We start from the raw sequence: 24,607 nt of genomic DNA on the forward strand, positions 1-24,607 counted from the left end.
TTTTTGCAGCCAGTGATCAATGCATTGATGAATAGATTTAATACATCTATAACAAGTTTTTTAATACTTTCTAAATTAGTGACCCAGTCATTATTATGGGCAGGTCTGAGTCAGGATTTTTTTGAGGATAGAGCAGGAAAGAAACAAAATTATGTTTATAAGACCAAAACCAAAATTTTATAATGCATGCAAACAAGTTGGCCTGACTAAAATGGTAAGAAATTGTAGAGTAAAACTGTAGTTTTACTCTTCTAATATCCTGATTTCATAACTGCAGCATCATCTGACAAAATCAGCACTTGAGTAACTTAAAGATGACAATGCAGTGAATTTTGCTATCCTTGTGTTTATAATAATAATAAGGTAAAGAGCAGCAGAATTTCTTGAGTTTTTTTACATTGGTTGTGTGGTGTCAGACCTAAATCGGTCAATAAAACAATTCCCTTTGTCTGCATGTATAGTGAGATAAAGACAATGGTCCCGTTTAATGGCCAGGTTGTGTTATAACTGTAGGTGAACTCAACTGTGCTTGTAGCTGTGTATGAGGGGGGGGCTTTAGTTATCAGTACACCACTTAATCGGTTTAATGTGTGTATGTTTTTCTTACTACACTTACAACAGCATTGCAGTATCAAACAGATACTTCCACCATAGACAGCTGGAGGACCAACAAACACAACATAGTAAAAATTATTCTGTTAATCACTATAAAACATCACTTTGTCACTGTGTGGAATCACAGGTGCAGAATATCAGATGTCATTTGATGAAGCAAAACTTAGCACAGTCTTTGATGTTTTTCAAGCACAAACTGCATGTGCAGTAAAATATGCCCTTCACTAAATGCTTTTGTGGCTTTTAAGAAGCAAATCACAAAAATCCTTTTAGAAAGTTGACCCTCAAATGGAAGGATACCAGTTCCAACAATACATGTGAATAGAAGTTACTGCAACTCTGCAGAAATCAAACACAAACAAAGTGCAGAGTGGATTTTAATATTTTAATTACGATTTAAATTATGTGAAAAATAATTTGAAACTCTCTGGATTATTTATATTTAAAATAAAAAAAAATTTCTGAAGTACTGGGAGACCTTTCAGCTACCTCAGTTATAGAAGGTGCCACATGTTTAGATCACAGTGAAATGTACTTAAAGGGATGTGAAACTCCAAGGCTTTCTATCCATCTATTTATTGCTTTTGATATTATTTAACTGTTTTCTGTTTTGTTTTCAATTTTGGTTTTGTAGTGTTTTGAAATATTGCATGTTGGAAAGTATTGCTTCCCTTTTTTTGGCTTGGGGTTTTACACCTCACAGCTACTATAGTTTATAGACATAGTGAAGATGAAAAGAATTGCTCATATTAGAATAAATGAGTAGACATGCACTAACAATCCAGTTTTCATGATCAAGATTTACTTCTTATGCATTTAAGCCATGAGTTCCCCTTTATGCATGAAGTCTGCCGGTTTGTCTTTTTAGTTCTTTCTACTATCCATCTATTGTACTACATGTTCCTCTTATCAGCAAGCACAAATTTGAAGTTCCTGTTGCTGCTCTATTGTTTGTGGCAGCAAGCGCTCAAGTTACCATATCAGTTGTTGACATGTTGCTGTGCCAGTAGGACAAACGCGTATTTCTTTCCAACATTCATAGATTAAATAATATTTGTACACATAATTTCTTAAACATCTATACATGCACCCCTTTTCTCCTGGTTGGCCATGTAAATATCACCAACCAAGAAACCAAACATTGTATCCAAAAGAAAATTCTCCTTTAACTGCCATTAAATCAGCTTTAATTTTGGTTTTAGCACACTGACAAACCAAATTTGCCTGCAGGGTAATTTTCTTTAAAGGTAAGCTATGAATACTATAAACTTCCCTTTATTAGTGGGAGGCACACAGTGTCTTGCACCATGAAGATTTAATGCAAAGTGATGTTTCCATGTCTATAATGCTCCTTGATTTGTGTCTTGATGGCAGGTGGTGCACTACGACCCCTGTAGGGGTGGAGCCGGCCAGTGGAACAGTCTTTTCCGCTTCAAACACTTGGCGACTGGGAATTACCTCGCAGCTGAGGTGAGTCTTACTGTTTAGCTTGTGTTCGGTTTTGTTTACACCTGGTTGCAGCTGTTTGATTACACAATACTTAAAAACAGAGGCTCATATCGACTATCATATGGAGCACAATTGAAGAGGGTTTTAGATGGTGTGCTGTAGGTGGCAGTATTCCCATTGTTTTGCCTGCTGTCAGCTGAATAGCTTGAAAGCTCACCAGAGCTCTCTGAATCTGAATCCACTGATGGCTTAATTTCTTTGTAGGCAAACCCTGAATTCAAAGACAACACAGGAGAGTCCAAAGGAGAGGTGAGTCAGTCAAACAAGTACATTTTCAAAGCACTTCTCTGCAAACTGTGAAATCACACTCCCTTTTACTTATTGATTTTTCTGCATTATATTGTACATTCAATAAGTAATTATAACATAAAGGACTTTGAACATTAATTATATTTAAACCAAAGGTTAGTTGGGCTGTATTTAACTTAGATAAAATTAGTTATGAGCAGTGTAAAAGTGTAAGGAGTGGAGAAGGTGCAAAATATGATGTAAGTACTAGCTTTTCAGTGGAAATAACAATTATTTCAGTAGTTAGAAATTCAAGGCCTTTCTCTGTCTTTCTGTCTCCTCATGCTTTCGTTATGCAATTCAGTTCTCACTCAGCACTCCCTATTGATTTCTCTGCACGCACACACACACACACACACACACACACACACACACACACACACACACACACACACAGACACAAACTCTGCCAAACTCCGAGTCTATATCCAGACGTTTCTTTCAGCTTGTAGCTGCCTGGCACATTTGTATTCTGGCAAGGCGAGAAACACACACACACACACACACAGACACACACAAACTCTCTCAGCTTTGCACACTTTCTCATGCACATGCTGAATTTCAGACACACAGGGGGCTCCTTACATAACGTCTGGGTGTGTGTGTGTGTGGTGGGGCGTGCCCTGCGAGAGGGGTGGAGGGGAGGCAGACGTGCTGTCTGCTCAGCTCCACTTGCCTTTGCTAAGCTGGTGGGGTGAGTCACCAGCGGAGGGGGGAGGGAGGGCAGTGGGAGGATGGAGAAGCTGAAGCGTGGAGGCGACTCTGGGGAGCTTCCCATTGACATGCAGAGAACAGTGGGAGAAATTAACCCTCGCTGTTATCGGCTGCATCTGCACACTGCAGCAGCTTGTCCTCCTGCAGTTTGTAGCAGAAAATTCACGGCTCTCTGGCTACACATCTGTGTAATTCGATACCTTGTTAGTATAAGAAGCTATGGCAGTAGTTGGGCTCACATCCGCCTGATCTTAGTCATATAGGAATAAGAATACCTTACGAACCTTTATTGGTCCCTCAGTGGGGAAATTGCATTCTTGCAACAGTACAGTAAGCAGAAGCACACAGATTATATCAAACAAGAACACACACGCAAATAATATTTACAGTATATGGCCTGACAGGGTGACTATGTACAGTATATAAATATGTACATAATCATGTCAATATGTCAACACAGTTTACATGTGTTCATTGTAAAGTCGGACAGAAACAGGGAGGAAAGACCTGCGGCATCTGTCCTTCAACAGCAAAGATGGATCAGTCTGTCGATGAAGCTGCACTCCAGAGCCGACAGGGTGTCCTGCAGGGGGTGGGACTCATGGTCCAGCATGGATGCCAGTTTTGCCAGGACCCTTATGTCACCTACGTCCTGTGCTGAGTCCAGAGAACAGCCCAGGACAGAGCTGGACTTCCTGATGACTTTGTCCAGCTTCTTCCTCTCCCTCTTTGCGATGCTGCTGCTCCAGCAGACCACATCGTACAGGATGGCTGATGCCACCACAGAGTCATAGAAGGTCCTCAGGAGTGCCTCCTTCACTCCAAAAGACTGCAGTTTCCTCAGAACATAGAGCCTGCTGTGACCATTTCTGTGCAGTGCGGGCATGTTGAGTTCAGTCTAGTTAATTGTTTAGGTGAACACCCAGGCACATATAAGAGTCCACTCTCCTAATGTCTGTTCCCTGGATGTTCACTGGTGAGGGGACAGCAGACCGATGCCCGTGAAAATCCATCCATGTATGTTGTTATTAGAATGTTTATGGAATATAACTGAATTAAACTACCATCATTACTACCAATGTGGTAGCCATAAATATTGCAAATACATGCTGCAGTCAGATATTTAACTAATAAGCCTGTATAAGTAGTTTTAATCAACATTCTTGTGTGACCAAGCTACACAAACATCTTTCTAACAGACTTGAAGGTACTATGAAAGTTTAGTCTGGTGTACTGTTTATGTAAACATTGTTTGGACAGAATGAAATCCACTGTGTGACTATTGTTAATGAGCAGAACTGTAGCCATGTTAGCCTTTTTAACCATACTGTATATACACTACCAACTACTTCCTCTGTGTGCATGTTTGTCTGTGTCTGTGTGTGCAGCATAATGAGATGGATACTGTGTACTCCAAGAGGAAGCACCAAGCAGCAGAGAAGATTGTTTACACCCTGGTTTCTGTTCCCCATGGAAATGATATTGCTTCTTTGTTTGAGCTGGATGCCACCACCTTGCAACGGGCTGACTGCCTCGTGCCCAGGTCAGTCTGTGATAACGTGGCACTTTCATAAATAAATTATATCTGTTGCAGTTTTATCCAGAGGGCTCATTTCCAGTTCACAGAAGTCCGTCAGAAAGTCTGACATTAGGATGATAATGCTCATCATGTCCTCAAAACATCTGCCTTTTTGCTTTAATCAACTTGCAGTTTTATTGTATAATGTTCTTAAGCAAGAAAAAGAAATTGAGTAATTAAAGTTTAACCTTAGTATGATTTAAGCTGGGCTTAACTTAGAAAATATGACAGAAATCCATGGATAAGTTGGAGATAAAAAAAGAAAGAAATCCTGACTTAGTGGTGGACCAAGTGGACTTACATTAACTCATCAAAGCAGAGGCATTTTCATCTTGAGGGTAAAATTCCATGGTGTGGATTACGACTTTCATTCTGGCATTCCTAAAGCCATGTTACTAACACCGCTAAAAATATAACAATATCAAGCAATACTTGTAGAGACTTGCTTGATATTCAAATTTTTATTCAGTAACACTGAAATCAGGTTAATATTAAGTCAAATATGCTGTGATAATAACTTGTCCCATCCTTCCTTTAGAAATTCCTATGTGAGACTCAGGCATGTGTGCACCAACACATGGGTGACCAGCACAAATGTTCCCATCGATACAGAAGAGGAGCGTCCGGTTATGCTCAAGGTCTGCATATACAACCGCATACAGTGCTCACACTTACCCAGATCAAATATACAGTAATACTTGATTTGCAAATTTCCTGTTGTTGTCACATTAGATTGGCACCTGTCCCACTAAGGAGGACAAAGAGGCGTTTGCCATTGTCTCAGTTCCCCTGTCTGAAGTCAGAGACTTGGATTTTGCTAATGATGCCAGCAAGGTCTTGGAGGCCATTGTGAGGAAGCTTCAGGATGGCAAAATTTTTCAGAATGAGAGGAGGTACGAGGACTTCAGAGGAATAACGCAGGAGACACCAGGTGTTGAGCATACTTTGTGATTTCACGCTACATTTTATCTTCAGGTTTGTGACTAAGCTTCTGGAGGACCTGGTTTTCTTTGTGTGTGTGGTACCAAACAACGGACAAGATGTTTTGTCTGTGGTCACGTCCACACCCAACCGTGAAAGGCAGAAACTCATGAGGGAACAAAACATCCTTGCCCAGGTCAGCACGAATAAAGAGCTAAACACAGAAATACTTACTGAGCTGATGTGTAACAGGTGGGCCCAGAGCAAATGTAAAACCTACTGTATTTCCACTATTATTGTATGTTTAGTAACAGATTGGCCTCAAAAAGTGGTTTTTATCAAAGTATTTTTCTTATGTAGTTAATCTGCTGGCTTTTCTCGTTACATGTGGGTTTCTGTTCCTCCAGATTTTTGGCATCCTGAAGGCTCCGTTTGCAGATAAGGCAGTGCTAAGGTTGGATGATCTGGGGGACCAGCGCTACGCTTACTTCAAGTACATGTTGAGACTTTGTTACAGGATTCTACGACACTCCCAACAGGACTATCGCAAAAACCAGGTTGGACTTAAACCTTAATTTATTGTAGCGCATTGATTGTTTAGTATTCTAATTAACAATAGAAATGTATGTTAGTTGAGGATGAATAGGACTTTTGACTCTAAAACCATCTTCACATCAGCTGACATGAATTGCTGACAAGTACTGTGAGTTGGTGTGTGCGCATATGTATTCCTATTGCAAAACTTTCTACTACATACTGTCTCTTTTGGCTTTAATAATGGTTATAAATGCAGAGTTTTGCGTAGTCCATGCTTGTTATCATTTGAAAAGTGAGAAAGAACCAGAGCGTAGACCTGCTGAAACCGGATTGGGTTTGTGCTATATGTAAAGTAGCCTTACTTGCCTTACTATATATATATATATATATATATATATATATATATATATATATATATATATACAAAAATTTCCCTTTTGAATGTTACTCAAATGCAGTTACACATAATCACAAAGTATTACACAGAGTATTGCATTTTTAATGTCTCTGATACTTGTGCACCAACATACTGACGTGAGACAAGCAATCACAACAAATGTTTCATTTGTGTAGTTTTGCTTGTTGCTGCCTCCTTGTTGCTTTCCTTATTTATGAGAAACATGAAATACGCGGGATACGCGGCTACAGCTCAGTTCAAGTCATGGCTCAGACTTGAATGCAACAAAGCCTCTGTGGCTTCAGTGCACATGCTCACACCACTGGTGTGCAGCAGGCCATGACGGAACAATTGAGATGCTAAATAAGACTTAAAGTCCTTTTTTTATTTTTTAAAATGATACATTTTAGAAATTTAGAAATTCTGTCTTTTACTGCTTCATTTTTCTGTGGTACAGCCAGTTGCTGATGCAGGAATTAGCTAGCTAGTTGTTAAGCTGGTATAGCATAAACAATGTTGGACTTCTGGTGCTTGCGACACTGCTTTGGCTTTCTGTAAAATGCCAGAAGCCAAAAATATTGTAAACCAAACCACTGTATACAGGCTTATGTTGTCCAGTGTATGAAATGTCCTTCTGAAAAGTTCAAATTAAAGCATATGAATAAATCACATAAGGCATCATGTACACTGTTTGCTTCAGCCTGTTACAGCATTTTAGCAATACTGTAGTTAGACATTACTGAGTAAAAGAAGAAAGAAAAACAGTGCCATTCATACAAAGTAGAGGAATACAAATTTAAATGAAGGGCCTGACTGATGACGTACTCTGATATAAGCAGAGACATCATTAACTTTAGTTAATCCTGTTGTAATAAAAACATTATGTAAAGCCTCATGAACCTCATGAGAGCTTTGATTACTTTTAAGTGTGTTTCTAATTGTTTGATGTAAGTTTAAATGTTCCTAGATGAATTTTTAATCACTGAATTGAAGTAATAGTTCATAGATTGACATTCTCTTGATGAACCCTTAAATATCCACTTTTAAATTAAGATAATTAAGCTGCTGTGTGTCAGACAACTATGAAGTGTAATGTTTAATAAAGGAAAAAAAATCTCCTTTACCAAGGCTCATTATATAATTTCTGCACCCAACTTCAACACCATGTTCATCAGAAGTTATTAAATCAACATGTGTTTCTTTTGTGACATAGGAATACATTGCCAAAAAGTTCTCAGTCATGCAGTCTCAAATTGGGTATGAGATTCTCGCTGAGGACACAATCACTGCCCTGGTGCACAACAACCGCAAGCTGTTAGAAAAGCACATTACAGCCAAAGAGATTGAGACCTTCGTCAGACTGCTGAGGCACAACAGAGAACCCAGGTCGGACATGCCCGCCTTTTTAAACATGAGCTGTTTTTTAAATAATTTTAACAAATGTGATCATAAAACAGTAACATTTTTAAGATTTGTGTTATTTCTATGTCACTTTGAAATGGCTGGTTTGGAATGTTTTATATACAGAAGATATGTTTTTACTTAAATTTGATGTACTCTGTCAGATTCCTGGATTATCTGTCTGATCTCTGCGTGTCCAACAAAACCGCCATCCCCGTCACACAGGAGCTTATCTGTAAATTTATGCTGAACCCCACCAACGCAGACATCCTCATACAGACCAAGTGAGTCACACTCACTGCTATCTACATCTCCAGCATCTTGATGCATTTCAATTGATTATTTTTGATGAATGTTTGAACATGCACGTACCTCACAGCATGTGAGAGTGCTGTTTCCACCTGCCTGTCGGCATAAATGTTTTCTGCAGCAGCTGCTGTTCTATCTGCAGTTTTTTTTAAACTAACTGGTTTATGTCACACAATCTCTGTTTTCCTCCACCCACACTCACTACTAGACTAATCTCCAACACGGACACCACCCTGGATTCCTCTCTGATGCACGAGGAGGGGGAGGAGGAGGAGGTTTGGCTCTACTGGATCGACAGCCACAAGGAGCCTCACGGCAAATCCATTCGCCACCTGGCTCAGGATGCTAAGGGCAACCACAAGACTGATGGAGATATCATTACCTACTACAGGTGATGGTGGCTCTTTGGTCTTTATCTCACCAAATGTATTTGTTCATTATTACTTCAGCAACAGACAAAAAATAAAAACTGAAATAAACATGTGTACCATCATGTTCTCCTTTTCTTTTCTTCCCATATTCCTCATCCCTCTGCAGATATCAGCTGAACTTATTTGCTAAAATGTGTCTGGATCGTCAGTACCTAGCCATCAACCAGATTTCTAGTCAGCTACCTGTGGATCTGATCCTGCGCAGTATGTTTGATGACTGTCTGCCCTACAACCTCAGAGCCTCTTTCTGTCGCCTCATGCTGCACATGCACGTGGACCGTGACCCACAAGAGTCTGTGGTTCCTGTGCGATATGCCCGCCTCTGGACTGAAATCCCCTCCAAGATTACCATTAACGAGTGAGCATCTTCCCATGATATTGGATCTTATCTTGTATCTCACTTTTATTGAACTTCTATACTTTTTCTTAAAGGTGCCCTGAGATGATTTTTGTTATGAATTGGTGCTATACAAATAAACTGAATTGAACTGTTGTGATATATGTTATCTATGTTTTATATTTTTTTATATATAATATATATTTTTTACATTTTTTGAATGTATAAAAGCACATTTTCTGAATCATCACGTGTATTTTTTGGTTGATTGCACAGGTTTGAGTATGAGTCAATTGACAGTTCAAGAGAAGAGATGAAGAGAAAGTTTGCTACCACCATGGAGTTTGTAGAAGAATATCTCAAAGATGTGGTCAGCCAGCCTTTTCCATTTGGGGATTCAGACAAGAATGAACTCACACTTGAGGTAAAATTTATTTACTTATTTATTTTCAACATGCCTGGAGCTGGGGGCTTCATGGTGGTGCAATGGTTAGCACAGTCACCTCAAGAAGGTCCTGGTTCGAACCTCAACTGTAACCGTGTTCTTTCCAGGAACTCCTACTTCCTCACGCAGGCTTAAAAACATGCATGTTTGGTTAGCTAAGTTAATTCACTGTCACCCACCTCTCTGTGCATGCTCTGAATAGGGATTGTCAAAGTCAAGATTTGATGCAATCTGTTTGTTTTCCTTTGCTAGGTTATTATTTATTATGAATTGGCTTGTGTAAATACTCATTGGAAGACAGTTAATCATCTTGAACTGATTTTACCCTGACATGACACTGTTGTGAATCAGTGCTATACAAATAAAGTTAAATTGAACTGAATTAATTGGTCATTCTAAATTTACCCTATGAGCGACTGTGCATGTGCACGATTGTCTCATTTTTCACTGTGTTGGCCTTGTAATGGCCCGTTGACCTGTGAAGGTTGTACCCCACCTCTCGCCTTGTAGCGCTTGGGATGGGCTCCATTCAGCCCTGAATTGGAGCGAGGAGTTGCAGAAAATGAATGGCTTCAAGGTATTTAGGTCTGGTATCTCTTTAATTTATTCACCTGATCACAGAGCTGACGGTCATCATAGCTAGTGCTACAGACTGTTTATTTCTATGCGCATGCCTTATATATTTAACCACTGCGGTTCTGTTTGCACCAGCTGACATTAACATCATGAACTTGGTTATAAAGGCAATAACTCCTTCACTATTAGTGTCACATTTTGGGTCCAAGCCACATGATATAAAATGTGGAGGTGAATTGTTACAGGAAAAGGTGGTGATACATGTTAATAAAATTGTTAACCAAGTGTCCATTCAAAGCTTAGCCGTTTAGCTAATACTGGCATATTTGCTGATTGTGCACTGCCCTGGAGGAGACATAGAACAAGCAAACAAAACAGACTAAAACCTTTCTTTAAGGTTTCCATCATCATTCCAGATAAAAGGTTCTTTTTATAAAGTGAGCTTATTCTACTTATAATAGGGACATGGACTAAAGAGAAAAATCCATCTCAACCAAATAGTTGCTTCCATTTGTATAACAGTTGATGATGAAGTTTATGTTTCATTTCTCCTTTTCAGGTGGTAAATCTGGCTAGAAACCTGGTTTACTTTGGCTTCTACAGCTTTAGTGAGCTGCTGCGCCTCACACGCACCCTGCTGGCCATCCTGGATATCGCCCAGCACCCACCCACCTTCATGAACAAGCTCAGCAAGAGTCCAGAAGCTGGTCAGTGCAGTGCCCTGCCTTATTTGTGCCTTATTTTTCTTTTTCATCCTAATGGATTTTTTGGTTTATATATAGTAATTTAGATGTAGACATAAAGTTACTGATGGCTTTCTGAAGGCCAGAGAAGGAACAAAAATGCTTTTGTAGATTTATTTCTATTTATGTGGAAAACTTTCTTCACCACTGGGCATTTGTTATTCTTTTTATTTTAGCTTGTATGACATATCTTTAAACTCTGACATGCTGTAAATGGATATACATGTTAGCTTTGCACACACATGCACATGTAAGAAGCTTGAAAATTATTGTCTCCCTCAGGTAACAATGTCCTGCGGACGATTCATGGAGTTGGAGAAATGATGACTCAGATGGTGATGAGTCGAGGTGTGCCACACATCCTACCCGACACTCCTCCTTCTCTGCCTTATGGGAAAGGGCATTTCCTGCTGGACAATGAGGATGTGATGGTGATGGACACCAAGCTAAAGATAATTGAGATTCTGCAAGTAAGCACCCTTGCTTGATGCTGTAGTACTCACCTCTGTTACACATTTTCACTTATTGGATTTGAATATTTTAAAAATTTTATGTCCTTTTTTATCCCCATCAGTTTATCCTGAGTGTAAGGTTGGATTATAGGATCACATACTTATTGTCCATCTATAAGAAAGAGTTTGGGGAGAAGAACATAACTGAGAGCTCTGCCTCTTTGGCTGAAATGCCTCTAGGAACACGTGAGAGATATTTTGATGCAAATTCTGACATTTTAATGTTATATGTTGTTTTTGTTGCAGCCATTTGTACTTTAATGACTCTTCTCATTTTGTCTTTAGCTTCTGAACCAGACATAGATGAGATTGCAGCCAAAGCAGAGAGTATGTTTGCAGGAGGGTAGGTGAAAATGTGCTTATTTGTTTATTCAAGGTGTTCCAAAACTCTACAAACAGCCCTAATAGGTGCAAACCTGTATGATTTTAGCTCTGAGTTGAGTGCAGTGGAGCTGGATGATGAAGGTGGCCGGACATTTTTGAGGGTCCTCATCCATCTCATCATGCAAGATTACCCGCCACTGGTGTCTGGATCGCTGCAGCTCATCTTCAAACACTTCAGTCAGAGAGCTGAGGTGCTGCTGGCCTTCAAACGGGTAACCGCACAGACAACAAACCATCTGAAAGAATGTGGCTTCAGGCAGTTCCAGAGTGAAGGAGTTTTTGTTCTGGTTGATATAATCAGTTTGGATTAAGAGAGTTCTCTAAAGATCCAACAACAGCAATTAAAAAATATCCAGCTTAGAGATTTTCAGCCGAAATAGAAAAACTGCACAAGCTCCCATCTAAAACTGTGCACTGATTTTTCCAAAGTGTTGCAGGCATACTTCTTGGCAGAGATTTTTATTCACATGCTGTTGTTCTTTTAATATCTCTGTCTGGTTTATTTTTCATCCTTTTGTGTGTGATTCAGGTCCAGCTCCTAGTGTCAGAGCAGGATGTAGAGAGCTACAAGCAGATCAAGGCAGACCTGGATCAGCTCCGTCTGGCTGTTGAGAAGTCTGAGCTGTGGGTGGAGAAAAATGGAGTCTACAACAACGAAGACCTGGGGGTCAGGCAGGGCAAAGAGCCAAACAATGAGGTTTTCTAACATTTAAGATTGCCGTTTCCCATTAAGCACTTCAGTACCGAGGCTCATGTAATGCTCAGTATGTTTTACTCGGTATAACTCCTTGTAACCCCGAAATCTCTTCTGGCAAGCGCTTGGTGACAGTGTGGAAGATAAAAATACCTTTTACCTGGACTCATGAAGGGCTGTAAGCAACAGCTAGGATGAAGGAACCAGAAAGGAAATTAAAAACTATTTATAACTCTATTTAAAGGATTTGCTTAAACTAAGCAAGGCAAATCTCAGTGCTTTACATTCTCCTATGAACAATGACATTAAACTGACAACTTGTTCAGTCATTTAATGATAATACTCCACATTTACAGACTTTAGATATTTGCATTTAGTTATATCTAATGCATCATTTGTTAGTATTTACAATCAAGATGTTTTGTTAGCTTAGTATGTATGTATGTATGTATTTATTTATTTATTTATGTTCATCAGGCCTATAATCTATTAAGTTTAACCATTACTGTTGTTTTGGTAACCCCTCTCTCCACATGTTAATAACTGGTAATTACAAACAGAAACAAAGCTTGTAGCATTTTGTTGAAGTGTGGGGCTGTTCTAACTGGATGTAAATGGTAAGCGTTTGTCTTTCTTTGTTTGTGCCTGTTGCCAGGAAGTTATTCTGAGTCCAGTTCAGGAAAGTGATGGTAAACCTCAGATTGACACCAACAAGGCAAATAACTATAGCGTAGTCAAAGAGGTGAGCTGCACGTCTCCATTTGCTGTTCCAGTTACTTTTTTTCTTTCTTTCAGTTTTGTGCCTAAAAAAGATTTCTGTGCCTTTTTTTTATTATTATTATTATTTTTATTTTAGATCCTGCTGCGGCTCAGTAAGCTGTGTCATCTAAGTAAGAAAAGTCGTGTACAGCAGCAGAGGCTCCTGAAGAACATGGGAGCCCATACTGTGGTGTTGGATCTGCTGCAGATCCCCTTTGAAAAGGTGAGTTAAATAATTAACAGTCAATTAAATGACTTGCAGTTTGATTAAAACTGTAATATAATATTTTAGATGTCTATATGTTTCTGCTTTTCTGTTAATCTCTGCTTTTAATTAGTTTTTTTTTTTCCCCCCTACACAGAGCGATGAGAAGATGAATGAAATCATGACCCTGGCTCATACGTTTCTGCAGAACTTCTGCAGGGGAAACTGTCAGAATCAAGTTCTACTACACAAACACCTGAACCTCTTCCTCACTCCCAGGGTGTGTTGATGTGATCATGCTGTGTTTTATTGTCTTTCTAGTAGAGCATGAACTCGCTCCAGCCAAAAGTTTTTTTTTTCTTGTCTCAATTTGTTTTTTAAAGCTTATCATCTTCCACTATTGTCATCACTCCTATCTTTCACCAGCTTCTGGAAGCTGAGACAATGCGTCACATCTTCATGAACAACTACCAGCTGTGTAATGAAATCAGCGACCGTGTGGTCCATCATTTTGTTCACTGCATTGAAACACATGGGAGACACGTTCAGTACCTCAGGTTTTTGCAAACCATTGTAAAAGCTGATGGGAAGTATGTGAAGAAATGCCAGGACAAGGTCATGACAGAGGTGAGATATATTTTTCTGAAGCCATCCAGGCTCAAGATTTAAAAGTGTTATTTCCATGACAATATTTTCTGCTAAATGAGCCATAGGCACCAAAAGAAAAAAACTAAAGGACCAACAGCCAGATCACCCTCAAAATCCAATCGGTTCCGTTTTGGAAATTTTCTAAAAAATGAATCAAGTTCTCTTCATTACTTTTTTAGTTATGTTGCTAACAGACAGACAGACTGTCTGCCTTGGCGGAGGTAATTAGGTGGATATTTATGCATAATGCTGTTGCTGAAAAACTCTTGCTAAAAGCTATTACTATTTTCTACTCAAGCTTGTTTTTTTTCCCATATTCTTTCTGTTTGTCCAGCTGGTGAACGGTGGCGAGGACGTGCTGGTGTTCTACAACGACCGCTCGTCGTTCACAGTCCTGCTGCAGTTGATGGCCTCTGAGCGGGAGCGGACAGACGAGAATGGAGCTCTGGCGTATCACAACACACTCGTGGAGCTGCTGGCAGCCTGCACTGAGGGAAAGAATGTTTACACTGAGCTGAAATGCAACTCTCTGCTACCACTGGATGACATCGTCAAAGTCGTCACTGATGTGAACTGTATACCAGAGGTAGACCACCTTGTTTTATTAATACTTTATTTAATATACTATTACTATACTATCTACTACTATTATTTTGGGTAATGTGTGATGTTTTTCTCCCTCAGGTGAAAACTGCGTATGTGAACTTTGTGAATCACTGTTATGTGGACACTGAGGTAGAAATGAAAGAGATCTACACCTCCTCCCATATTTGGAGGCTCTTTGACAACTTCCTGGTGGACATGGCCAGTGTAAGGCCCTTTCAGACTGAAAGGTCACACATGCACCACTTAGTCTTTCCCAGTGAGGCATACTATGTGCTAAGATGCTTGAAGACTTACTTATGCACTGAATATGCTCTCACACAGAGAAAATTATAGAGGTACGATGTGAAAATCAGCTTATTGAGAGCTTTTTCTTTTCATATTCAAGGTATGCAACTCTACCACAGACCGAAACCATGCAGATCAGGCACTGGAGAAGTATGTGACAGAGACGGTGATGGCCATTGTCAAGGGTTTCTTTAGCTCACCTTTCTCTGTGAACCACTCAAACCTGCAGGTAATGTTTTTCATCCTCAGAGAAGCAGGTGAAATGTGCTGCAACTCTGAGCTGCTTCATATTCTAGATATTAATTGCAAACAGTTCCTTTCTGCACTGTCACCTAATATATCCTAACAGATATATTAGTGTTCCTGACTGGCTTTTCTGCATTACTTTGCACTTACACCCTTTTAAGGAACAGCATCTATTGCTTTTTTTTATCTCTTTCCACAGACAAATCAGTCTGTCTTCATCAAGCTGCTGCAGTCAGCTTTCAGAATCTACAACTGCAACTGGATCAACTCGGCTCAGAAGGCAAATATTGAGAGCTGTATCAAAACACTGGCTGATGTAGGTGAGTCGTGCCACTCTGCTGTCCATGCTTGATAAAGACATGTTTAAAGTCAAGGACTAATGCAGATAAGTGACATCTTCTGAAACTAAATTGATATCTTACTACATATTATGTATGTGTATGACTACTCTAATGGATCTGCTGAGGTTTAGAAGACTTTGCTGTATCTGCTGTTTGTTGATCCAGCAGAAAATTAAGCCTGCACCCACTTTTAACTGTGTCCTCTCCTCAGCTAAGGCACGTGCCATCGCCATCCCAGTCGATCTGGACAGTCAGGTCAACACTCTGTCTCTCAAGGTCCATAGCAACATGGTGCAGCGGGCAGCCAAAGACTGGAGGATCTCTGCCCGATCACGACCTCGTAAGGAGCCTCTGGGTGGCCCTGACTACAAAAACATCATTGAGAAACTGCAGGTGTGCTTTTTAGTGTGCTCCTCTGCAGTGTGAGACTCCTAGCAGGCACTGCCTCATTGATGGTTATCCAACTTGTTTGTGAAGTTTTTGATGTTAGGCATGTCTTTTGTTTTTGTTTCTTTGTGATAAACAGGGAGTGGTGTCATGCCTTGAGGAGCAGTTCAGCCCGAGGGTTCAGGCAGAATTTTCTGTGTTGGTCGATGTTCTCCACAGCCCGGAACTGCTGTTTCCAGAAGCTGCACGATTACGCTGTGAAAGTGGGGCCTTCATGTCCAAGTAAGAACCCGTCCAGACCAACCATATGCTGTGCTGTAATTACATGTCTCGTTTTTGAAGCACTGGATGTCACAATTTAAAAAGCTCAATAGCTATGAGGATGCACTGCTGATTCAGGGGAGCAGAAGTTATTGTTCTTAAATAATAAATAATTTTTTATTCATTATCTGTACTGCTTATTCCATTACGGGTCACGGGTAAGCTGGAACCTATCCCAGCATTTTAACAGGTGAGAGGCAGGGTACACCCTGGACAGGTCACAAGTCCATCACAGGGCCGAAACAGATATAGACAAACAACCATTCACACACACACACACTCACTCCTAGGGAGAATTTAGAGTGACCAGTTAACTTAACATGTACATCTTTGGATGGTGGGAGGAAGCCGGAAAACTCGGGGAGAACCCACGCATACATGGGGAGAACATGCAAACTCCACACAGAAAGGCCACCGCCCCCCCAAGTTTGAACCTCCCCCAGCCGAGGCTTGAACGAGCGACCTTTTTGCTGTAAGGCTGCAGTGCTAACCACCACACCACCATGCAGCCCAATAAATAATTTCATAAACAAAAATGAAAAATATATATTTTTTTTATAAATAATTTCATTAAAAAAAGCACACAAAAAAAAACAAGATCAAACCTTCTGGGTTGCTGTTATTCTGTTGCTCTGTCTGACATCTTGGCAACGAAATATTGCTTTGATTTGTTGGTTGCTGATTTAGTGGGACAAACGACAAAGAATGATACAGCCCTTTGTTTTATCACTCTGTCAGACTAATCAAACACACAAAGAAGCTCATGGATAAGGAAGAAAAGCTGTGTATAAAGATCCTGCAGACCCTCAGAGAGATGCTGGACAAGAAGGAATGTTTTCAGGAATCTGTAAGTACTTATGTTATTAAGTATTATGTGGCGGTATTTAAAAACTTTACTGTGGATCTGGGCCTGTCTTCCTGAGCCAGCAGTGCTGTACTCCCAACAGCAGTGCAGCGGAGTCCTTGTTTCCTCCCAGGTCTTTCGGCCCAGAGCCCAGACTCCCCTCATCAGTATGCTGTGGACCTGTCTATGTTACATAAGGCGGGGAGGCACTTGAGGACACACTCACACTGAGAAGGAGAATAGGAAGGAGGAAGTAAAGAAGAGGAGGTGGGGGGGAGCACTGAACAAACAAATCAATACTGCAGTGAGAGGGGTACGGAGACTGTGTCCTGCTGTTTCTCCTCTCAGGCCAGAAGGCTGAAAAGTGAGTGATAAGAGTTGGAGATGTAAGAAAGTGTCTACGAGCGTTTATGTTTGTGTGTGGAAGGTGAAGGCCAGAGTACAAGAAGTCAGGTTACCATTTAGAAAGCTTTAGGAGACTTTGTTCCTGCTGTGGGAGACAAGATGAAACTTGCACAGAATGTGCTGCACCCGTCAAGATTTCAATCTGTGTGCACAAAAACAAATAACATCTCTAAAGATTTGTCCAGCATTTTGCATTTTTTCACCCCAGTTTATTCTGCTTAACTCTGTCCTGAAGTAAAGTGGTGAAAGCCATGTGTTGCAGTCTTTTGATTTTGCAGGAATTTACATAGGTGTCTTCCTACTAAAGGCTGTTTTGTTCTACCAGAGCTAAATATCTTAAAGTGTCCTTCTGGCAGCTCACTGCTCCTAGCAACTAGGATGGGTTAAATGCAGAGAAAGAATTTCCCCATTGTGGGACTAATAAAGGATGATGATTATTATTATTATTATTATTTTACAGTTTGTCAGTGTTATTGAATTACTAATACTGCCAAGAGTATCTTTCTCAGTATAGTATCTGGCAACTGCTGTCTTTGTGGTTTTTTGTTTTCCCTTTTTGCTTTTGCATCTTCTTCAGTCAGGTTATTTTTATTTATTTATTTCTAATCAAAAGGAAAGGGATTCAACAGATGTGCAAAAGATCTGAAAAATTCACAGTGGAAAAAATAGTCACTTTTTAAAAGCAGCTTTCCGAGAAGCCAGACAGTGCAGTAACGATATGTGAAATGTCAGTTTGTGTAGGTGTTCATGAGTGCTCTTAGGCGAGTATTTGTGGCCTTTCTTTGTCATTTCCCTGCAGCCCTGAGTGTGGTGCTGCAGCCTCACCGCACGAGAGAGAGAGAGAGAGAGAGAGGGAGACGACAACAATTGATGGAAATAATGAGAGGGGGAAAGGCAGACAGACAAAAACAGAAGGAGAGAGACAGAGTGACAGCATAGGCAGCAGAAGCTGGTGGCTCCCCTGGGGTGCAATGAGTGGGTGGAGGAGAGAGAGAGAGAGAGAAAGAGCCATGTGAGGAGCCATGTGAGTGGAAGGAGAAAAAAAGTGGGCAGCGTCTGCAGGGTGAGGGTTTGGAGAGAAGCAGAGTCTGCTCAGTCCATGAGGAGACAGGGCAGGGGGTGCGCTTACGTAACAGCCTGCAGTGGCTGAGCCAGCGTCACGTGTACCATCACGTTCTCCCTCCCTCCCTCCCTCCCTTCCTCCTTCCCTCCCTTCCTCTGTACGCTCGCTCCTCTGTCCGATCTCTCCTCCTCCTTTGCTCGCTCTCTGCTTTGTCTCAGTCTATGTATTCTGCATGCACACCCAACTTATTCTTTCTATCTCACTCCCATCTTGTCCAACCTGGACCCTGTCCTGTGTTTGTCCAGATCATGGCAGGAGTGCCGATCAGCCGTGATGAAAACGTTAGCAGTCACACTTTAGAAATGTGTTGTCTTTTGCTAATGCACATCCCTTGTTTTGGCCATTATAACAGGGCTGCTGTATAAATGCTTTTATGCACACTTGCTATGATATTGTCCAAGAAGAGGAAGGATTTTTTTTTTTTTACTGTATATTAGATGTTTTATATTGGATTGGGTTGGCATTATTTAATTCCATGCTATTGTTTGTGATTCTAGGTAACTTCTACAACATCTCTCACTTTATAATGCAAATCTGAAAATTTACATCATTCACATATACAGTATGCAGTTTCTTTTTCAAAAGTAGCAGGGCATGTTGGTACCTGTTACATATTTGATATGAGTGAGTTTATACCGCAATAAACACAATGCATGAAAGACTGACTTTTTCTTGGATCTGTATTTCTGACACAAAACATCACTACTGCTATTTTTCTAAGTCATTTAAACATGGCATAATCACAAAAGAAACTACTTATACATTATAACTAAAAGGAATGTAGTATTTCTGTGGCAACAACTTCCTTTGGGCTGCCATTAAAAAGGTTCTGAGAAGGTTCAATCAATATGACTGATTCATTTATATAAAACTTTTTTTTTTACTTAGAAAAATGTCTGTTCTTTTTTCTGTTTTCAGTCTCACTCTGGTCTGTGCATAAGGACTGGGAAGCAGACTGTATTTAGGAATTTTCTAACACTTGTCCTCATACACACAGCCCAAGATTGTTCAGTTTGGCCTTGTATTTGTGAGACTGAATCTGAAGACGTCTTACAGGTAGAACAAATGCTTAAGGCTTAAGGGGCTTAAACTCATCTACAGTACACTCTTTCTTTCTGATGAATGAGCATTGAAACCAGTGCAATTGTCTGGCTTGTTTTTGTGTTTTTTTTTAAATACTTTTTGTCTGTTACAGAGGAGAAAATATTAATCTTAAGCAGGCATTTCCATGAATAGGATCAGTTTATATTTGGCTTTAGGCCTTTTAGGGGATTTGTTGACAATAAGGAAAACAAAACACTGTTTTCCTTTAAGCTGACACTGATTTTGGATTCTTTTGAATATATTTCATATTATGCTCTTGAGTACATATCATTTGCTGTCAAATGTGCACATTTTTCTTGTTTACAACAACTGGGGGAAAACTAAACAGTTATGTAATAAACACCACACTCACAGGGCTTTTGTTTTCCTCCTTCTCTTTCACACTCATCCATGTCATTCACACGCTGTCTCTTTCTTCCTTGCTTGCCAAGTTTCACACCGCCTGCCCAAGGCAAAGCAGATTTACAGATTACTACCCTCTTGATGCTAAGTGCATCACACGCATGCATGTAGATGGAAAGCTTCACTCGGACACATGCACACATGATCCTAGACATGCAGTGCCATACTTGTCTGTCTGAGTGTACTCATCCTACAGGGTTTTTCCCTGGTTTGGGAGTCCTAGTGGACATTGTCTGGGTTTTCTAGATGGAGTGGGTCAGACAGATGGAGAGTTACATGTGCCTATTTGTAGCTTGTTGAATTTTTGCCTTGTAAATGATTCAGGCTCACAGAGCATTCTGGATAAGAAAGTTGGGATTAGAAGATATCTGGCTAAATAAGGACCCTGTATGTGTTTACACATGCAAACTTATAATAATAATAAATAATAACACTTTCTTTGGAAATCTATTTTGTATGTACAGTATGTTTTACAGTCTTTATTTGTGCTGAGGAAGCGTTCCTTCTTTCCTGTTGAACTTATTTCCCTCAATCCATCAGTCAGGTGTCTGTTAGGGGGAGCATTATGCTTTGGTTTCCATGGTGATGGGGGGATTAGCACATGTTGTTTGTCTGGTCTGGTCGAGACTGGGCACATGAGATTTGTGTATGTGTACAGTTTTTTTTCTTTTTTTTTTTTTTTTAACTGAAAACATTTATCAATGGGTGTGCAAACATGAAGAAGATGGGTTATCTTGAAAGTATTGCGAAACCTGGCCATTATAAACTTAAACTTAACATTAAAGTTAAATCTAAGATGATTGAAGTAGATTATGTCCAATATCCACCCTTCATTCATTTTACTTGTAGATAAAAACATTTATTCAAGACCCATGTAAAACTTACACTGAATCAAATCAAATGATGCATTTACTGATTGACAAAGTTTTGATCACAAAAAAAATCACCCTAAAAAATGTTCCTATATTTCTATTTAGTTCTTGTGTTAAAATCTTTAGGACTTTGAGTTCAGATCATCATGCATCTGAGGACCACTATGAATGCGATTAATTGTCATTGCGAACAGTGTTTTGACACAGTTCATAGTGTGTTATTCAAATCTGGTTGCCGAGACCATTTGTACTCAAGAAGGCACATGACTGACAAGAGGACGAATGATATAAACTGCAGTCTGTGTTCTGATTGCTTCTGTGTTTCACTTTTAACTGGTGGGACAAAATATACATTTTTAGTGATAACACAAAAGAGAAAAATAAAAAGAGAGATTGTGTCTGTTCACTAGTGTACACTTGTGGCCACTAATCATTGTAGTTTTGAATCTTCCCTTATGATACAGTAGCCTATACATGAAAACAGTGGCCACACCTCTGCTGTAAAAATTTAACTTTAATATTCAAAAAAGTCTTTGAGCCGATTTGACACAACAGATAAGCAAGAATGAGGCTCAAAGCTGTGATAGCTGCTTTGTGAGGCTGCACTTGTGCACAGCCAGTGAAATGCCAACATTGGAAGTTAAATAATGTTCCATTTGTCTTACATTTCTAAGGCAAATTTTGAACACAACTGCTCTTCTTTTATATTGCTAACCTATGTCATGTTTAGTGAATACAGAACATGCTTGTGTTGTATAGACCTGGAAATCTCAGGAGCAGAGGGTTGAGTCTGTGTGTTAATAATAACATGGGTAACTTGCCTTTGTTTAGCAAGTATGTTTATCGTGTTTACTACTTAAAGGGCAGCTAATCCTGAAGAGAAAAGACCCCAAAGTTTTTTTTTATCATAAACTTCAGCTTTTTGATTTCAAAGACTGTTTTGACCTTGCATTAACTTTTTATGATGCTCATACTCACCAGCAGTTGAGTATCTGGACCAAATCTTAAGGCAATCTATGCAAACATTATTGACACGGTTATACAAAACTGGAAATGTTGAGTGAATCCATTATGAAAAATACATGGCCACAAATTTTGGTTCTCCTTCATAATATTCCGCTTGATGTCACACTATGGGATACACGCCTCTCTGCAGCCCTCAGACGCATTAATCTCATTATGCCAATCCTGATTGGCTGGTGAACATGTCCGTCTGCATCAGGTAGTTCCACCTACCTTAAATAGCTCGTGCAGATGGCACCATCTCATTCAAAAACCTGTTCTCACTCACTCACATATCTTTTGTCCACAGCTGTCAAGGTAAACAGACTGATCTTTTGGCTTCGGTTGCCAGGTGCTACCTAGCCTTGTACTCTTTTGTTCTGTTGGTCGCACCACACCATAGTGCTTTCTCACCCCTCCACGGTTTGATTAGCACTACCCTTGACCACCATGGTGGTTCAGGCATCAAGCGTTAGCATACCAGCTCACTGCCTCGACTCCCTGCCTGCACACCAGCTCGTGAGGAATGGAGGATAAAACTCCTCATCCCAGAGGGTTTGGGGACTCAGGGGCCTGTCGCTGTCCTTCTGGGAATAAGATATTGAGCAGAGACCCACACCAGGTATGCTCGAGCTGCCTTGGGCTGGAACACGCCAGTCCAGCTGGCCATCGACATTCCCAGCTTGTGTCAACACTGTTCGGTGTTCACCTTTAAGAAGCTTTACAGATGGATGGCCTGCCAGACTACCCTGTCTAAGCACGACCCGTCCATCAACATTGCAAAGGGGGAGGAGAGGGGGGCTGCTGTGGTGGCAGTACCAGAGGCTAACGCCGGCTGGGGCTCCCAGCTCAACCTAGCCATGGATCCCCCACAAGAGGAAGATTCCTTGGATCTGGACCATGGGGAGGATGAAGATGTCCCCTAAAACATCTTCATTTCAGAGGATGAAGAGGACAGCATCTTTATCACTCAGTCGGGTTGCACAGCCTGTGACCTCCGTTACCTCGTGATGAAGATGAGAGTAGCACACCAGCTTCTCCTCTCCCCAGCTCAGGCATGCTTGATGTGTTTGTACCACCTGGCCCGCTGTTGTAGCTGAGACCACCAGAAGCCGCTATTAAGGGAAGAAATTGCCCAAGAGTGCAATGAAGCAACTTCTCCCTGTCTTCCCAGAGCTACTGTATGTAATGGTGCATTCATGGAAAGACCACCCCTTTCAGCAGCAGGAGCTCGATTCCAGGGGCTTTGTCCCTTGACTCTGAGGTGATGGAGAGCCTGGGCCTACTCTGCATACCTCAGATGGAGCCATCTTGTTGCAGCCCACTGGCTGTTGGCAGTGTCCTCCAGGAGCCCAGCCTGTACCATTTTCAGTTGGCCCTGACCAAGAAGGCTTATAAGGCAGCAGCGCTTTTGGACAGGGCGCTCATTGTCCTCTCCCTGCTTACCAGGCTGAGTTTTTGATGGAATTTGGGCAAACACATGTCCCAGCAGTGTGGGAGGGGATACCGGTCATGACCAATCAATGTCTCAGCGTCTAACACTCTGCGCTAGCTGCCACCTTCCAGGCCAGGAAGAAGAAGCCTGACAGCCCCTCATCTCACTGGTGCAGCTGGTAGTTGTCTGTTCTCCGGCTCCACCTGTTTGTGAGGGGCAGGTGTAGTGTGGGTCTCCAGCAGTCTCACATACATTTTCTGGAACTTTTGGCAGTGTTCCTCTACCTGAAACATTTCCTCCCATTCCTCATGGGCCATCGTGTCCTGGTGAGGATGGACAATACGACGACAGTGGTGTAGATCAGCCGTCAATGGGGTTGCGCTCCCGTCAGTTACACATGATAGGGCATAAATTGATTATCTGGAGCAGCGATCATCTCCTCTCCTTGAGGGCAACGCATGTCCCGGGATCCCTGAATATGGACGCGGATCTGTTGTCCAGTGGGCGTCAGTAAACAGTGAATGAACTTTGTAATTGGAGATTTTAGAACAGATTTGAGCCTGTTACGGTCGGGACTGGAGCGGGCAGGCTTGAAACACGTTTCTCTTAAGACAGTGTTGTTACTGGCTCTGACTTCGGCTAAATGGGTTATTGACATCCATGTGCTTTTGGTGCATCCATCATGCGCTCAGCCTTTCCCAGGAAATGAAATGTTGATTTTGAGGCCAAACACAACCTTTGTGCCTAAGGTGGTGGGCTCATGTTCTCCTATTGACCTTTGTAGCTTTTGCTGCCAGGGATACCGTTGTCACATGCGTTATGTCCAGTTCGTGCAGTGCGCACTTACATGGATAGGACTAAGGGTCTCGGGGAAGGCGATCAGTTAGTCTCCTCGCCTAGTCCTCCTCAGGGATAACCTGTCATGAAGCAGCGCTTATCACACTTGGTGGTGGAGGCATTTGCTTTGGCCTACACGAGTCAAGGCTTGCAGCTTCCTGAGGGCTTGCGGGACATTTGACTCGGGGCATGGCCGCATCCTGGGACTTCAGGATGATTTCTGTTCAGCACATCTGTGCTGCACCGAGTTGGTCCTCGCCTCTCAATTTTGTCTGTTTGTATATGATGGACGTCTCCGGTCCATGCATGGCATTCACAGTTTTGCTATTCTGATTGTAGCGGAGTTCATTTCCCTGTATTTTGGTGGACGCTAGATAAGCTTGTCTGGCAATT

The 24,607-nt window shown here is 41.1% G+C and overlaps 1 protein-coding gene across 1 annotated transcript in view; it reads left to right on the top strand.

Moving 5' to 3' along the window:
• itpr2 (inositol 1,4,5-trisphosphate receptor, type 2) overlaps positions 1 to 24,607 on the top strand; it is a 70,972-nt gene that overhangs the window by 8,382 nt on the left and 37,983 nt on the right. Inside the window, exons 9-37 of the mRNA XM_041996252.1 lie at positions 1,990 to 2,085; positions 2,329 to 2,373; positions 4,515 to 4,669; positions 5,244 to 5,343; positions 5,438 to 5,598; positions 5,681 to 5,822; positions 6,034 to 6,183; positions 7,774 to 7,946; positions 8,126 to 8,245; positions 8,479 to 8,661; positions 8,808 to 9,059; positions 9,315 to 9,462; positions 10,619 to 10,766; positions 11,085 to 11,272; positions 11,377 to 11,500; positions 11,600 to 11,657; positions 11,745 to 11,910; positions 12,228 to 12,395; positions 13,048 to 13,134; positions 13,249 to 13,374; positions 13,514 to 13,636; positions 13,783 to 13,983; positions 14,339 to 14,590; positions 14,689 to 14,814; positions 14,996 to 15,124; positions 15,341 to 15,461; positions 15,694 to 15,875; positions 16,009 to 16,151; positions 16,929 to 17,037. Of these exons, the coding sequence (XP_041852186.1) occupies positions 1,990 to 2,085; positions 2,329 to 2,373; positions 4,515 to 4,669; positions 5,244 to 5,343; positions 5,438 to 5,598; positions 5,681 to 5,822; positions 6,034 to 6,183; positions 7,774 to 7,946; positions 8,126 to 8,245; positions 8,479 to 8,661; positions 8,808 to 9,059; positions 9,315 to 9,462; positions 10,619 to 10,766; positions 11,085 to 11,272; positions 11,377 to 11,500; positions 11,600 to 11,657; positions 11,745 to 11,910; positions 12,228 to 12,395; positions 13,048 to 13,134; positions 13,249 to 13,374; positions 13,514 to 13,636; positions 13,783 to 13,983; positions 14,339 to 14,590; positions 14,689 to 14,814; positions 14,996 to 15,124; positions 15,341 to 15,461; positions 15,694 to 15,875; positions 16,009 to 16,151; positions 16,929 to 17,037 (4,176 nt within the window). The remainder of the gene's footprint in view (positions 1 to 1,989; positions 2,086 to 2,328; positions 2,374 to 4,514; positions 4,670 to 5,243; positions 5,344 to 5,437; positions 5,599 to 5,680; positions 5,823 to 6,033; positions 6,184 to 7,773; positions 7,947 to 8,125; positions 8,246 to 8,478; positions 8,662 to 8,807; positions 9,060 to 9,314; positions 9,463 to 10,618; positions 10,767 to 11,084; positions 11,273 to 11,376; positions 11,501 to 11,599; positions 11,658 to 11,744; positions 11,911 to 12,227; positions 12,396 to 13,047; positions 13,135 to 13,248; positions 13,375 to 13,513; positions 13,637 to 13,782; positions 13,984 to 14,338; positions 14,591 to 14,688; positions 14,815 to 14,995; positions 15,125 to 15,340; positions 15,462 to 15,693; positions 15,876 to 16,008; positions 16,152 to 16,928; positions 17,038 to 24,607) is intronic.

The sequence above is a fragment of the Melanotaenia boesemani genome, chromosome 10 (assembly GCF_017639745.1).
Source record: "Melanotaenia boesemani isolate fMelBoe1 chromosome 10, fMelBoe1.pri, whole genome shotgun sequence".
Classification (NCBI taxonomy): Eukaryota; Metazoa; Chordata; class Actinopteri; order Atheriniformes; family Melanotaeniidae; genus Melanotaenia; species Melanotaenia boesemani.